At 42.0% G+C, this 15,090-nt stretch overlaps 1 protein-coding gene across 4 annotated transcripts in view; it reads right to left on the reverse strand.

The window, feature by feature from the left end:
- Positions 1–9: 9 nt before the first annotated feature.
- The window catches only part of LOC124877798 (protein unc-13 homolog B-like), a 222,850-nt gene continuing 207,769 nt past the window's right edge, over positions 10–15,090 (reverse strand). For all 4 annotated transcript variants that reach the window (XM_047381326.1, XM_047381324.1, XM_047381323.1 and 1 more), the window contains 10 exons: positions 12,491–12,579; positions 12,220–12,357; positions 8,928–9,051; positions 8,203–8,247; positions 7,601–7,672; positions 5,202–5,349; positions 5,059–5,115; positions 3,228–3,311; positions 1,960–2,119; positions 10–1,867 (listed from right to left, as the gene is read on the reverse strand). In XM_047381326.1, coding sequence (XP_047237282.1) covers positions 1,585–1,867; positions 1,960–2,119; positions 3,228–3,311; positions 5,059–5,115; positions 5,202–5,349; positions 7,601–7,672; positions 8,203–8,247; positions 8,928–9,051; positions 12,220–12,357; positions 12,491–12,579 — 1,200 coding nt within the window. In that variant the 3' untranslated portion in view covers positions 10–1,584. The remainder of the gene's footprint in view (positions 1,868–1,959; positions 2,120–3,227; positions 3,312–5,058; positions 5,116–5,201; positions 5,350–7,600; positions 7,673–8,202; positions 8,248–8,927; positions 9,052–12,219; positions 12,358–12,490; positions 12,580–15,090) is intronic.

Raw genomic sequence — 15,090 nt, forward strand, 5'->3', positions numbered from 1 at the left:
TGAGCCTGATTGTTCTGATTCATAAATATTTTATGTACAAAATGTTGTTACAAGTATATTCAACATATGTCACATTAGGATATTTATAATTACATTTACTCAATTTCACAGTACATACATAAAAATAAAAAAAATCACAAATCTAGTAGATTTTGTGTACAATAAATACATGCTCTAGTCATAGCGTTTTATATTTTTACAATTTTGTTCTAAGCAGAGTGCAAGTGTTCAGCTGTCACTCCAGATGTGGCCGATGCACAAGATCCCACCTTGGTCTTCAACTCACTGCAGACTCTTTGTTCAGTTTAATAAAGGTTGTCGATAGGTGGGTTTTGGAAAACCAGCATCAAAATATGGGATTTCTAGAAAGGCCACATTTGTCTCTGAAAGCAACCTAAAACACACAGTATGTGACTTGCTGAACACTTGCCTTCCTTGGCACGTAGTCAGCACACAAGAGCGCAGATCTAGCTGATGTACCTCAGTCGGTTTGGCCAATGCTGCAGGTTGCTGCGGGTACTGGAAAATGTTTGCAAGGAGCAAGACCGCATGAATGCATGGCAAAGTTGCGACACCTGAATTGTTCTTATTCAGCTTGTAAAATCTATAAATGTAGTGAAAAAAGGAATATCTGATTCACGTCTTCGGGTACGTTTGGTGGTTTTGATTCTGGTGTAACTGTTAAAAAATGAAAAATAAAGAGGAGAAGCTAAAATTGAAGGTCTCAGTCAATGGTGGGTCAACACAGCTTTGTTTCTAAATAAAATAGATACCAGTTTCCTGATCAACCGATTAACCGATTAAAAACCGAACCAAGCTTCTTTTGGCAGCTAAATCTCTCTGTTTAAGGCTTTGAGAACTTGCTATAACATTCTATGCCCATGTGATTTTGCACCATCAATCACCAGCGATTCAATGTTTAAAAGCAATAACAATTAGAGATTACTCATTTCTTCTTGGGATATGCTTCGGTCCGGCAAACTGAATTAATAAATTTACTTTCCTTAAGACACATCTGGTGCTACGAATGTTGATTGGTGCTTCTACGTTATAAAAGGTCTGATTCACATAAAATCAAGCCCAGTAGGGGAAATAAGAAGTCATTTGCTACTAAATTTGAAGACCACTTTAAGATGAGTTTCTATGATTCCCTCCTCATATGTTAGAGTTCAGAGCCAGAATAAATGGTGTTACTGATGGCACACAAGATTTTTATGAGGAGTCTTAAGGCCTCAAGTAGTCAAAGTTACCTTTTCATAAACAGACCTGCTGTTCAGATAATTTACCCCTTACAAGCATTCTTTGTAATTAGCTCCTACTGCTAGGGGACACAAATCCATTATTTGTAGAAGGATTTTACGACCAGATTGATTTTATCCAGATCAACTGTCTAACATTTTGAAACATCATCTTCTAAAACACACCTTTAATTTATATTTCATAAGCAGTAAGCTGTATTTCTCCTCGGTGCCATATACAATCAGTAACTCACATGGGGAGTCTATTAACTGAGGATAAAGATGACTTTGGTCATCAACATTTTCTCCATTTTAGGAACATTCAGCCCTGAGTCAGAACCTCTTCTCATCTGCCCTCCTCTGCAGGGCGAGTTTCAGACTTCAGCTTCACAAACTCCTTGGCCACCTCGTCAGCCGGCCGCTGGGACAGGATACGCATCACCGTCAAGCCCGTCTCGTCGGTTTGGATGCGCGGGCCAAGAGGACACCAGCACACGCAGCTTTTTCTGTCGGCCATGTCTCTCAGCTGGACCACAGCCACGCCGACCAGTCGGTCTGCCCGGCCGAAGCAGTAATCCTTCACTGTTGCCTGGAGCTCATAGCAGTCTGGGGACTCCTTACCCAGGACACTGCAAAGCAGAAGGAGAAATGAATAGTTCAAAACTAACGTGATCCATCCATTAATGCAAGTGCATGGAGGAGCTTCTGATTTCCAACTTACAACTGGAAGGTCTCGTTGAACTTTGCGGTCCAGCTGTTGTTCTTAGATTTTGTGGTGAACTTGCGCTTCTTATCGGCCAAAAAGGGACCCACCATGGAGACCTCAACAAACGGCCGAAACATCCCAGATGTCTGCCACTTTATGTCGTTCACTGCAATTACTGAGCGGACACACATGAAAGTAGAAACAAAAAGTAAGCAACAAGAAGCAAACTATTTGCTTGCAGGCTAATTTTAATAAGCTCAAAGAACAAAGTACCTGCATCTCACTCACAATGAATGAAGGATATTTCATAATTCATGAAAACAGAAAACTTTAGGCACACTCAGCAGTAGTCCTACTAGGTTTTGTGAAATGTGGCAGCCTTTTCTGAACCTCGCAAAAGAAAAATTTGAGATTGTGGGGTTATTGTTGGTGTACTAATTGTGCCAGGAGAAATTTGTATTGCTGTTCATTGTTATATTCTCTAAAAACTATTGTTTAGTACTCAAGGCATTTCTTCTAGCACATTTGTGATTTTGTTTGTTTCTACTTGTTATCTTCTATTATTTATTTTATTTCATATAAATTCTTTGAAATGCCCCCATCCTGCCAATGATAACACAGTATAAAAGACAGAACCTCCAGATTGGTCAACAGCTTCTTCCCACTTGCTGTTAGAATGCTGAACTGCTGAATATACACCCAAGTGTCTCTGGCAGTGTTTCAGTTCTAATTTTTATAATTCATCACCACACTAATATGGTGATGAATTATTAATTGTAGAGATACATCTGGAGTTTATCTGTTATCTGGGGGGTGTTACAGGACGTGCATGTGTGTTTATACTTCTTAAAATGTTTTTTATTTTTCTGAGTTTATACATTTCTGAGTTAAATTTTTTTTATGTTGACCATAGAAAAACACTCTTTCATTTTGTTGCACTACGATTGTATGCACAGCATTTTGACAATAAAGCTTGATTTGATCTTTGAGAGATCAAGACTCAGCTGTTAACAGGAAGGCTAAGCGGAGGCTTTCAATCTCTTTCTGTCATGAAACATGCTGCCATCTGCATTGTGCAGGATGAGATTAAGTAACGTTATTAGGGGGTAGCAGCTCTGACATTTTATGTATATTCTGTTTACATTCCTTTACAATTTTTTGTGTTATACATTTAGTAAAAAAAAAAGGAACTGTCCTTGCTGCTTCCTTCATTGTAGCGGGGCTTCACATGCAGTTTTGAATTCAGTAAATAAGTTTAATGTTTCGGCAGCTTAAATTCTCACCCCTGACGTTGATCTTGCGTTCCTTCCCGAGCAGCATGTCGATCTGCAGCACAGCCTCTCCGATTGGCTTCTCCACCCCTGAGCCTGTATAACACAGCCAACACATTAATATGAGTGACAACACCTCGCAACCTTAATCACTATAACAACATTTTTTTATTGTGGTTTTATTGTAGCTTCAGTGACCCATTTCATTATCTTCAATTTCCACTGTGGGCTTTAAACTTATTTAAAAAATTCTTTATTGCCTGCAGACGTTGGTAGTAACAATGGGTAGCAACAAAGTAACAGCACCAACCTAATATGTTATTGTTTTTGATAAATGGTAATTTCTCAAATTACAGCATTTGCTTTAAAGCAGCAAAGACTAGAACAAAGTGAAGTTTTACTCCAGTGTTTCCACTGAAAACTCTAGATGTGTGTGTACACTCACCGGCCACTTTATTAGGTACACCTGTCCAACTGCTCGTTAACACAAATTTCTAATCAGCCAATCACATGGCAGCCACTCAATGCATTTAGGCATGTAGACATGGTCAAGATGATCTGTTGCAGTTCAAACCGAGCATCAGAATGGAGAAGAAAGGTGATTTAAGTGACTTTGAATGTGGTTGTTGTTGGTGCCAGACGGGCTGGTCTGAGTATTTCAGAAACTGCTGATCTACTGGGATTTTCACGCACTACCATCTCTAGGGTTTACGAAGAATGGTCCGAAAAAGAGAAAATATCCAGTGAGCGGTAGTTCTGTGGGCACAAATGCTTTGTTAATGCCAGAGGTCAGAGGAGAATGGCCAGACTGGTTCGAGCTGATAGAAAGGCAACAGTAACTCAAATAACCACTCCTTACAACCAAGGCAGGCAGAAGAGCATCTCTGAATGCACAACATGTCGAACCTTGAGGCAGATGGGCTACAGCAGCAGAAGACCACACCAGGTGCCACTCCTGTCAGCTAAGAACAGGAAACTGAGGCTACAATTCACACAGGTTCACCAAAATTGGACAATAGAAGATTGGAAAAACGTTGCCTGGTCTGATGAATCTCAATTTCTGCTGCAACATTCGGATGGTCGGGTCAGAATTTGGTGTCAACAACATGAAAGCATGGATCCATCCTGCCTTGTATCAACGGTTCAGGCTAGGGGTGGTGGTGTAAAGGTGTGGGGGATATTTTCTTGTCACACTTTGGGCCCCTTAGTACCAATTGAGCATCGTGTCAACGCCACAGCCTACCTGAGTATTGTTGCTGACCATGTCCATCCCTTTATGACCACAGTGTACCCATCTACTGATGGTTACTTCCAGCAGGATAACGCGCCATGTCATAAAGCACCAATCATCTCAGACTGGTTTCTTGAACATGACAATGAGTTCACTGGACTCAAATGGCCTCCACAGTCACCAGATCTCAATCCAATAGAGCACCTTTGGGATGTGGTGGAACGAGAGATTCGCATCATGGATGTGCAGCCGACAAATCTGCAGCATCTGTGTGATGCTGTCATGTCAATATGGACCAAACTCTGAGGAATGTTTCCAGTACCTTGTTGAATCTATGCCACCAAGGATTAAGGCAGTTCTGAAGGCAAAAGGGGGTCCAACCCGGTACTAGCAAGGTGTACGTAATAAAGTGGCCGGTGAGCGTATATCTGTAGCGATTCCAGAGCTGAGCATCCTGTGGTCTTCAGGAAGACCCAGAAAGATCTCACAAAGGTTCAGTTTCATTTCACGGATATCCAACATTCAGATGTTTCAGCTGAGGTGTTTTCCCCTACTAATCACCCCCACAAAGACGCTGCAGAAAGCCTCAACTTTACACTTTAAATGATTTACCCCTGTCAGGCTTAATCTTCTCATTGCCGGTGATTCTGATGCCAATCCCATCGTGCACTGAGACAATAACAAAGACATGATTTTAGGACAAATAAACCACATAACCAGCATCAGACACATGCAGCGTGTGGGTCTGAGATCACCTTGGGAGTGTTGTGTTGTGACGAAGGTTTTGATCAACGCATCGGTGCTCTGGGTGTACAGTGAGAGGGCGTAACGCATTGAAGCTAGCTCAGGACTTTTCTCAACAAATACTTTCTTCAGCCCGTTTCCTCCAGCATGAAAGTATTGCTGAAAGACAACAAAGGGAGGAAACAATCGTTTTATTACCAAAGAAGTAAAAAGTAAAGTAGTCTGTAATGTAATTAAGGTAATGTAATCTAAGTTAATCTAGTTATTTCCCCAAAAATGTATATAATTTTCTTTTTTTAAATGATCAAATTTCAATTTAAATATGCTATCAACAAAAGTAATTAGCTGAAAGAATATTCAGAAAGTAAAAAATGTCTACTATTTTTAAAAATAATAATTGTAAAGAATCATTAAAAAAAGAAGTAAACTCCTAGAAAAAATGGCTCCGATTTGAACATAATTTGGTCCACATGCAGTGAGGGGGAATATATATGAGTGGATTTCAAAGGACCTGGCATCTCTGAAACGGGGATAATGGGGTATGAGTGTCTGAATCAGGAGTAGAGCATCCTGAGCATCCTACAGTCAGAAAAAAGGAGTTCAGGTCAGCAGATACTAAGGATGCCTTGGAGATGCATTACCAGTATTGGCAGAACTTTATTAAGATTCATAGGAGTCACATTGTGAGTTTGCATAAAGACAGTTGGTTTGTTTCTCCAGCATGTGGGGCATTCAGACAGCCTTCTTCTTTGCCTGGTTAAACATAGAGTATCTCTTTGCTCTGGCTTTTCTCAGCACATGAGATTTTGATTTGACCAAGTTTTTGACATATTTATTGTGATTTTATCAGTTTTTATTTTATGGCTGTCCCTATGCGTGTTTTTATCTATCTTATATATTTGTAGTTTTATTTTATGTTTTGCGTCTTCTTCTAGTCTTTTATTTAGTATGTTTGTATTCTTTCTTCTACAGAGCACTTTGATCCTGAGTGGCATATTAAAGTGCTTTATAAATAAAGCTGGATTTGACTGAGTTCAGATATGTCACAGTGGCAAGATGGCAGTTCTAGTTGCTCAAGACATACCACACTGAGTGTAGACTCCCATATTGTTCAATAAGGATGAAAAGATCCCTTGATACCTGCACCTGCAATCTTGATTCAGGATTAAGACACTTTAAAACACCACTGGACTTTCAGTTTGCTGTAGATTTGCTGATTCTAGCTGAATTTTTAGTTCTCTGTCCTTTATACAGCAATAGGGCTGCACGGGCTGCACGGTGGCACAGCTGGTAGCACTGTTGCCTTGCAGCAAGAAGGTCCTTGGTTCGAATTCTAGCCTTGGGTATTTCTGCATGTTCTCCCAACATGCATGGGTTCTCTCTAGGTATTCCAGCTTCATCCCACAGTCGAAAAACATGACTTTTAGATTAACTGGTCTCTCTATACTGGCCTTAGGTATGAGTGTGAATGGTTGCGTCTCTCAGTGTTGTCCTGTGAAGGACTGGTGATCTGATTTAAAGGTTGAATAAATGTCCTATATACTCACTTTAAAATACAAACTTTCACAAATAATATATGGAAGATAATTCTACAGTGTTTTGGCTTTATATATGAAAGCTGCAGAGTGAAGGAAGGACATCAAAGAGAAAGGAACAAATGATAAGAGAAAGAAAAGGATTCAAAAAAGGAAGCGAAGACAGGAAATAAGTATACAAAGAAGGTACAAAAGAACGACACAAGGAAGAAAGGATAAAAAAAGGAAGAAGTAGAAAGAATGACACTAGATTGAAAGGAAGGAAATAACAGAGGACATGATGATGGAAGGACTGACAACCTTTAAATATCGGGATGAGTAAATATAAATATTTATTTAAACTAAAATACTAAAATCAAATTACAGAATTTTCCTGACTGCATAGGAACCAGGTAATGATGAGAAGGTTTGCTAAAAACCTTGGTGCTCACTTTGCAGCACTGAGGGTAGAGGAACAATCCTGCCATTGTTGTGGAAAGCACACTGAAGTTACACCCGACAGTATATTGTGGGACGTCATCTGCTCTGACTGAGGGATTCAGGGAGACCCTGATGGAGAATCAGCTCAGCAGAAGAAGACAGGACAGCAGTACGAGTTTGCTGCTCACTGAATTGCACCCATCTGACATCGGACCATCTGTTTGTGTGTACGTCCAGCTCCGTTATCCATTTGGTTTGGTGTTATATTTATTAAATACATCTACACTACCCTTCTACACCTTTTCCTAAACATTTTAAAATAACATAATTTTAGATTGTTAAAAAAAATCATACTAAAAAGGACAAGAAACAATTTTTTGTGCAATAAAAGTTAGGATGCAGCTGACCTTTTCCAAATCCTGTCTTAAAGAATTAGGAGTGTTTATTAGACCTACCTTGATTGTCTCTAGCCCTGCATCAATAATTATACACTGTTTAGGTGTTAGAGTTTTGGCTTCAGCTCCTCCCTGTTGAAAGCAAAAGTCAAACATTAACACAAATGTTCCTTATAAAGCAGCCCTCAAGATGCATACACAAAGGAGAAACTATGAGAAATCAGTGGATCTACATATTACAAACACAGTAAGAAAATTACTTAAGTGCACAGAAAAAGGAGAGACACATACAGAGCCTTACAAAAGTATTCACACCCATTTATTATATTTTGTTACATTACATCCACAAAGTTCAATGAATGTTTATAGGGATTTCATGTGAAAAACTAGCTGTGAATACTTATGCAAGACATTATAGTTGCAGAGTTTTATCTTCAGTTTCTAATCAAGTGTAATTAATTTAGTCAAATCTTAAAGCTTAAGAACAGAAGTTCATTGTTTGCAAAGAGGGGCAGTTTGTATTGAATAGGTCAATCTTATTTTATTTTTAGGCTTTTTTAAATGAATAACTGAGAACACAATAATGAATAATAAACTCTAATTAGGTCCTACAAAGCCCTGTCAGAGAAATAAATGTCTCTGATTAATGCTCTGTCTGTTACCTTGAGATTAGAGAGTCCTTTTGCTGCTGTGAGGAGTTGAGCTCCCTGCAAACAGAGAAAGAGCAAGATGTCATTTTTCCCCAAACACATACATCAGACTGAGACAAAACACTTGGAAAAACTGTGAAAAATCTTCCCAACCTACTGGAAAAGGAAAACACTGACTAACAGCCACCAGCAAAGGGCAGCAAAGCCCACAAATGCTCTGGAGATCCTTCCATGATCTACTACGCATGATCTACACTGTATACAGGTCTGGAGATTTACTCTTTCTGTAGCTATTATAGCATCTATAAAAGACCAGTCATAATCACTAACAAAATGCGCAAAATAATTAGTAAATATTAATGTCGGAAATTTTGACATAAATTCAGCTAAATATAATTTTAAACAAGGTGCCTGAAGAGCAAAACAGCAAAAGGAAAGAATCCAGAATTCTCTTTTCACCTCAACAGAAACCTGACTTTCATTGTCATCTGTGCAACATTCTTCTTCTATTCCTCTACCCTTATAATTGTCAATTTGTCTGGTGCATTGTAGATAACAAGGGAGAAAATTAAAGTCCTGAAGGAGGCATGTGTGAAGCTTTGATTCTGGAGTTTTGGTGTTTAATCTCTAAAATAAATCCCATTATCTGAGGCCTTTTCGTGTGTATAATTTTGAACAAGGTTAGAGTTGCAATGAGTGAGGTAGGCAAGGATGGGGAGGGATGTTGTTACTCTCACCAGGCTGTCGTTGCTTTGGGGCAGGACGACAGTCCTCTCCAGGCTGCTTAGGACAATCTTCCACAGATCTTTTAGGATCCTCTTCAGCACAGTTTTCTCACAGATGTCAGCAAATATGCTGAGGCTGGAATACAAGCAAAAGTAAGATGAGGTTTGAAAGTTTGATATATGAGGTGTGCCTAAGAAAATGCACGCAGTAATGAATGACAGTGGTTTACAAATGAGTAAAGATAATAACAAATAATATTGGTTAATGAGAAACACACAAACCAGACAACCCAAAATGGCCAATGTACATTTAATTTGGAGGCATTTAATCTTCTTAATCTCTTACTGTCTTATTTTTTAATTATATATGAAATGTTTTGTTTTTTTCTATAATGTAAATAAAGAGTTTGCAAATGCGTAACATTGGCATAACTCAACATGATTCTGACCACCAGATGGCAGCAACGAGCTTCCAATATGATCTGGCATGAGTGAAATAAGCATCATCCAGCATTAATGGGATACATACGCCACCTAACTGCGTTAACACAAGAAGCAGTCTAAGGCGAGTTTGGGACAACAGACGATAACTGGACTAATAGAGTTTTTACACAGTGAAAAAAAGGGATATTGAATTTTTTTGCTGAAATCAACAGCAAACCTACTTAAATGTTAAGAAGCTGGCTGTACATTTCCCATCTGTGGTCGGAGGCCGGGAGAGGGAGTGGGCCCTCTAGTCGGGTCTGAGCAGGGTTTGGGGGTCTGGTCTTGGGGATTGTCTGGTGCTGGGGCTGGCGTTTCGGCTCTCTCTCTCGGGATCGCTTGGGTTCCCTTGGATCTCGGCCTCTGGCTTTGGGCCCTGGTCTGCGGCCCCGCTTCGGTGGAGGGGCTGGCCGGCTGGACTGCTTGGTGGGCTGTGGTGCGCCATGCGGGGTGGCCGGCGGGCTGGGGCACCCCTGGGTTTGGGGGTGGGGTTGGCGGGGTGCCTGGTAACTGGTGCTGCAGTGGCCTTCTTCCACTGCTTCCTTCTGTGGTTCTGGCCCATGGTCGGGCACCGGGCTGCGGCTGGCGGTCGGGTAGGTGGGGCGGCAGAGCACATCTTGTGACTGCACCGGGGTGGCTGGTGGGTTGTGCTTGGCCTGGAGCGGTTGGCCTGCATGGCCCAGGTACCCGGCTGGTGCATGTATCCCTCTCGTGGACTGGTGGGCTGGGGCTGCTGGCGCTGTCTGGGTGGTTGGGGGGGCTTGGTGGTGTGCTGCTTTGCTGGCTGTCGTGTGGGGGGGGGATCGGGGCGGTGGGTGGGGGTGTGTCGTGGAGGGGCTGCAGCCTGTGGGGTGGAGGGGTTGTATCCACTTCTGGGATGTGGGGTCGCCGGCGTTTGGATCGGCTGGGCGGCGATGGTGGAGCTGAGCTGGATAGTGTTTCTCCCTGGGCGGTCGTTGCAGTGGCAGGAATGTAGTGTTTTTTTTTTTTTGTTTTTTTTGTGGCCGACGGGGGCATTGTGGGGGCATGGTTGGGGACACTGGCCCCGGGTACCGGGTGGGTGAGTTTGTCCAGTCATGCTGCGGGGTCGGGAGTCCTGTTGTGGGTGTGGTGCTTGGTAGGGTCTGCCCTGTTGCGCCGGTGGGCGAGGGTGGTGTTGCGCGAGGCCCTTGCCTTGCCGTTGCGGCGCGCTGTGTGGTGGTGGAGCAGGGTGCGGCAGGGGTGCTTAGAGCGGGGCTAAGTGTGGAGCTTGCGGTGGGTGGGTGTGGCTTCATCGGCCTCTCGGCTATGGAGTTCACCTGTGAGGATGTTCCCCTGTGGGGGAGGGGATTCGTGGCGTTTGGGTTCAAGGGCATGTGTTCGATATCGGTGTCCTTGTTGGGGGTGGCCCTTTGGGGAGGTTGATGTTGGGGTTCACTGGGGTTGGGATCAGAGCTCATTGGGGGGTCGGGACTGCTCCGTCCTGGAGCGACTCTGGTTCGCGGGCTGGTTTGGGCCATGTGGACCCCTCTTTTGTACATAGCCCCCTCTCCGGAGGTAGATGGGGGTTGTTGGGGACTGGGTTCGGGGCGGGGGCCAGGCTGGGGCTGCCCGGGTCTGGGCGGTGCCGGCGCTGTCTGCCTGTCTCTGCCCCAGGAGGGACAGGGACCACCTCCTGAGTCCGAGGGCTGGTTGCCCTTAGAGGGTACCGACGCCTGGACCTGGGAGTATAGAGCATGCATGGGGAGAGTTTTCGGCACTAGAGGCCTTTATTTTTGACAGTAGGCAGACAGGAAGGAGGGGCAAAGAGAGGGGGAGACATTCGGCAAAGGTCGAACTCGCGACAGCCGCTTCGAGGACTATAGCCTCTATATTTGGTCGTGCGCTAACACCTACACCACCAGCGCCGCGCCCTTGACCAGTCTTTCTGTTAATGTTAAACTGAGGCAAATAAGGGCCGGCAGTGCTTTGATGTGGTTCTGGGTTCTTTTCTGCCATCCTGGTTGAGAGATTTCTGTGCTCTTGGAGTAACTTTGGTAGGCCAGACACTCCTGGTAAAGTTCACCACAGTTTCATGTTTTAACTGGTTGTGGAAAATGGTTCTCACTGCGGTTCACTGCAGACCCAAAGCCTGAGATGTGGCTTTGTAACCGAGGCATTTGTTGCTTTTTAAGATATTTTTGCCGACTATGTGTTGCACGTCAGGTTCTATTTGAGTTAATTCTTAATTGTGCAGGTTGGCAGTAAACAGGTTTGGGTGTGGCTTTCAAAAAATTTGGTTAATCACAGTTAATTCATGATTGAACAAGGTGGCCAACTGCTTTTTCATTTATGTTCAGATTGGTTTGGATAGCTTTTTTCCCTTATTAAATGAAAACTTGATTTGGTATTTACTCAAGTTATCTTTGTTATTAAAATTAGTTTTAATAACAAATATTGTGACAGAAACAGAAGAAATCTGTAGGGGGGCAAATACTTTTTTACAGCACACTATGTGTCATGTCTGTAGTTGAAGGTTAGAATGTAGACAGACAATTAAATTTAAAGAGGTACGCCTCTTGGATCAACGTTGTTACTTTAAATGAAATTCCTGTCCACTCCATCCAATCTCGCTCCACCCTGGCATTACTTGTAAACAAGACACTTGAGTTCGAGAAAGAGTCTAACTCCGAACGTGAAGAGATGTTTCCACCTGTCAGTTTGGCTTGGCTCAGTTCTACATAATTTAAATATGACACTGACCTCCAATTTACCATTTTCTCGGTAAGGTTATACTCTTTATCTTTGAAAGAAGGAGCTGAGCACCCCTGAGCTTAATCTACAGCAGATCTTGTCAACTTACTTTCCATCCAGGAACTCCATTAGGGGCCTCAGTGTGGTGTCGGCTTCTGCCTCTGCAGTGTTGTGGTTGGGTGGGCCTTTCATCTGGTAGAGGATCTCCGCCATCTGCCGCATGCAGCTGTTTATACGGTTCTGGAAACTGGAAAGAGCAGGGGTTAAGTTAGTAAAACACCCTTTTTGCTAGGCTTATAATGGTTTTTGCATGTCTCACATCTTTGTTAGTCTATTTAGCTTTGGGGTTTAGATTTGAGCCAGGTTCTAAAGGCTGTTACCTTTTGGCAAACACAGCGCTGAAGTTGTCTAGGACAGTACTGAGCTTCACCTGCAGGTCATTGAGGATGTTGGCGGCCTCAGTATCCAGCTGCAACATGGTTAGAAATGAAAAGGATAAAAGAGATGGTAACAGGGTGGACACACTTTGGACTCAGTACTTTAGCCAGAACGGGCTGCAATAACATTTAACAGATGTGACCTGGTTGCTCTTCTGAGGAGATACTCAAGTTTCATGATTTTAATTGTTCTTCCATTTTAAAGCCACACCAACCTCTTTTTTTACACTTCACACAATCAATATTGTTGAAAAAGAGCACAGAGGAACACAGTTCCAAGCTAGCACTGCACCGCCTCAGGAAGTTAGAAGTGGCACTTTTAAATCAACAGCAAACTGTGGCCCCAATAATATATATTTTTGCTTTTAACGCTTTCCTGAGACTAACTACGTGTATCCTTCTCTCTCTGTTTACTTTCATCCCATAAATCTAGTGGACCTGCTATTCTTTGCGTAACTATTTTTCTTTCCTGAAGGTTTCTGGCTAATTAAAGGAAGTTGTTTCTTACCACATTCGCCAGACACTTTCTCAGTATGAGGGATTGCTACAAAGTCAAGTGCTCAGCACAATTATCTGTCCATTGTCACCATGTGCTTGCTCAGGACTTGATGAAATTGTGCTTTTTTTCATGAATAACTTTTGACCAGTTGGGTAAATATGACTCAAGGAGAAAAGTATTCAACTGTAAAAGGTGAGGGTTAGATTCCAGCCTCCTCTCCTGCCATATGTCGATATAGCCCTGGGCAAGGCACTTGTTCCCAAGTTCCCTACTGCGTATCAGTGTATGAATGTGCGTGAGTTAGTGAGTGTAGATGGGCGAACATGGCTAAGAGTGGACTGTATGACTAGAAGATCACTTTACCATAATCTCATTTAAATTTCATGAGATGATCCCGTCTTGGCGTTCCATGGCCCATGTTGGAGTCCTGACCCTTACTTTAGGAATCATTTTATAATCAGTTGCAAACTTCCTTATGCATAACTATTTTTTTTTTAAATAAAAGCATAAGCAAGAATATAATAGTTGAATCTACTTGACCTTAGGTTGTCACTCTGCTAAAATGAATCATTTATACAAGTCGGGTCATGGATCGGGTCACACTAAGGTTCTTTCTGTAAATTAACCCCCTCCTTATGTGTCATTCAGTGCATGCACTGACATTTATCGGAACTTTTTGTAAATTTAAAACAGGATGATGTTGCCTGCTGAAAAAGAAAATATTGTTGAGGAGATTCTGCAGCAGATGTCTCTTTTCATATTAGACACACACTGAAATCAGTGTGTAAGCACTGCATACAGTGAGGCAGTACAAAATAAGCGTTGACACCCTGAAGAAAAGTACAGCCTATGATACATTTAATGTGTATAGAATTCATAGATGTGACAGCAAATACAAAAGACAAGCTCTTTAGACCTCATTGGTGTCTGAGTGGAGCATTTAAAGAGGCTATTTCCTGAAACTCGAGCAGTTCTTCAAAAATGCTCAAGTGGCTGAAATAAAAACCTTTTTATAAGAAGCCGTAAACGTCATGGAGGTAGCTTTAATTTTCGACAGAAAAGGATTGATTGAAGCTGAGTGAAAGCTGAACATTCACACATTATTACATACAGAGTTCCGACACATTTTACATGTAAGAATTCACTACTTTTCCAGACTCCACTTCCCAGAGTCCTCAGTCTTTTACATTCACCTAAAATATAAAATACTAATAGTTTTTTTTATGAGTTCATGTGGCTGATAATTCAACAGGCTTGAAGGAAGGAAGGACATTTGTAAGGAAAGAAGGACAGACCTTCTAGACATTGGGATAGGACATAAAGTCTGGACATACATATATGTTTACATGCTCACATCCTTTTCCATACTTATCCAGGCCTGGAAAATAATTCATGACTTTTTGCACCTGCATAGGGATTGTGTATATAATAAACCATATGGCTGAGGTTGAAATGAGGTACCTAAAGCAAAAATAACAAATAAACGCTATTTGAAGTTACAAAAATGCCAGCTGCTGTGTTTTTATTAATTTCTGCAAAAAAACAAATAACTCTTATAAAGTCCTATAAACTTTAACCCCACTTCAGGTGATGCTTAACATAATGCTAAACTAATCTGGGGACATATGGGCCAAATATGAATTACAAAGAACCACCTGAGTGGCCACAGCACAAAGCTGTTTCATGCAAAAAGGATCCAGCACTAAACTTGTCTTTCATGGGCTGCAGGATAAACTGGCCTTGAGAAGCTTGGTAACAAACCATCAATAGATCTGTAAGTAAGAAAACCGAAGCTCATTATGATGCTTCACCTGTTCTCCATGTGTTACACCACTCAAAGCCATAGCTGGACGAATACAAGGCGAGGCATCCCAATAAGTCTTTATTAAAAGTGCTCCATAAATAACTGTAGGAGAGTGTTATTAGCTAGAAGACACTGGGCACACTGCCACAGAGTATATATATAAAAGTGGGCTAAAGAGGAGCAGCGACTTTCAAGCGACAGCACTTCTTCTCCCTGTTGCATGTTAATTGATAAATGTTC

The sequence above is a fragment of the Girardinichthys multiradiatus genome, chromosome 12, assembly GCF_021462225.1.
Source record: "Girardinichthys multiradiatus isolate DD_20200921_A chromosome 12, DD_fGirMul_XY1, whole genome shotgun sequence".
Classification (NCBI taxonomy): domain Eukaryota; kingdom Metazoa; phylum Chordata; class Actinopteri; order Cyprinodontiformes; family Goodeidae; genus Girardinichthys; species Girardinichthys multiradiatus.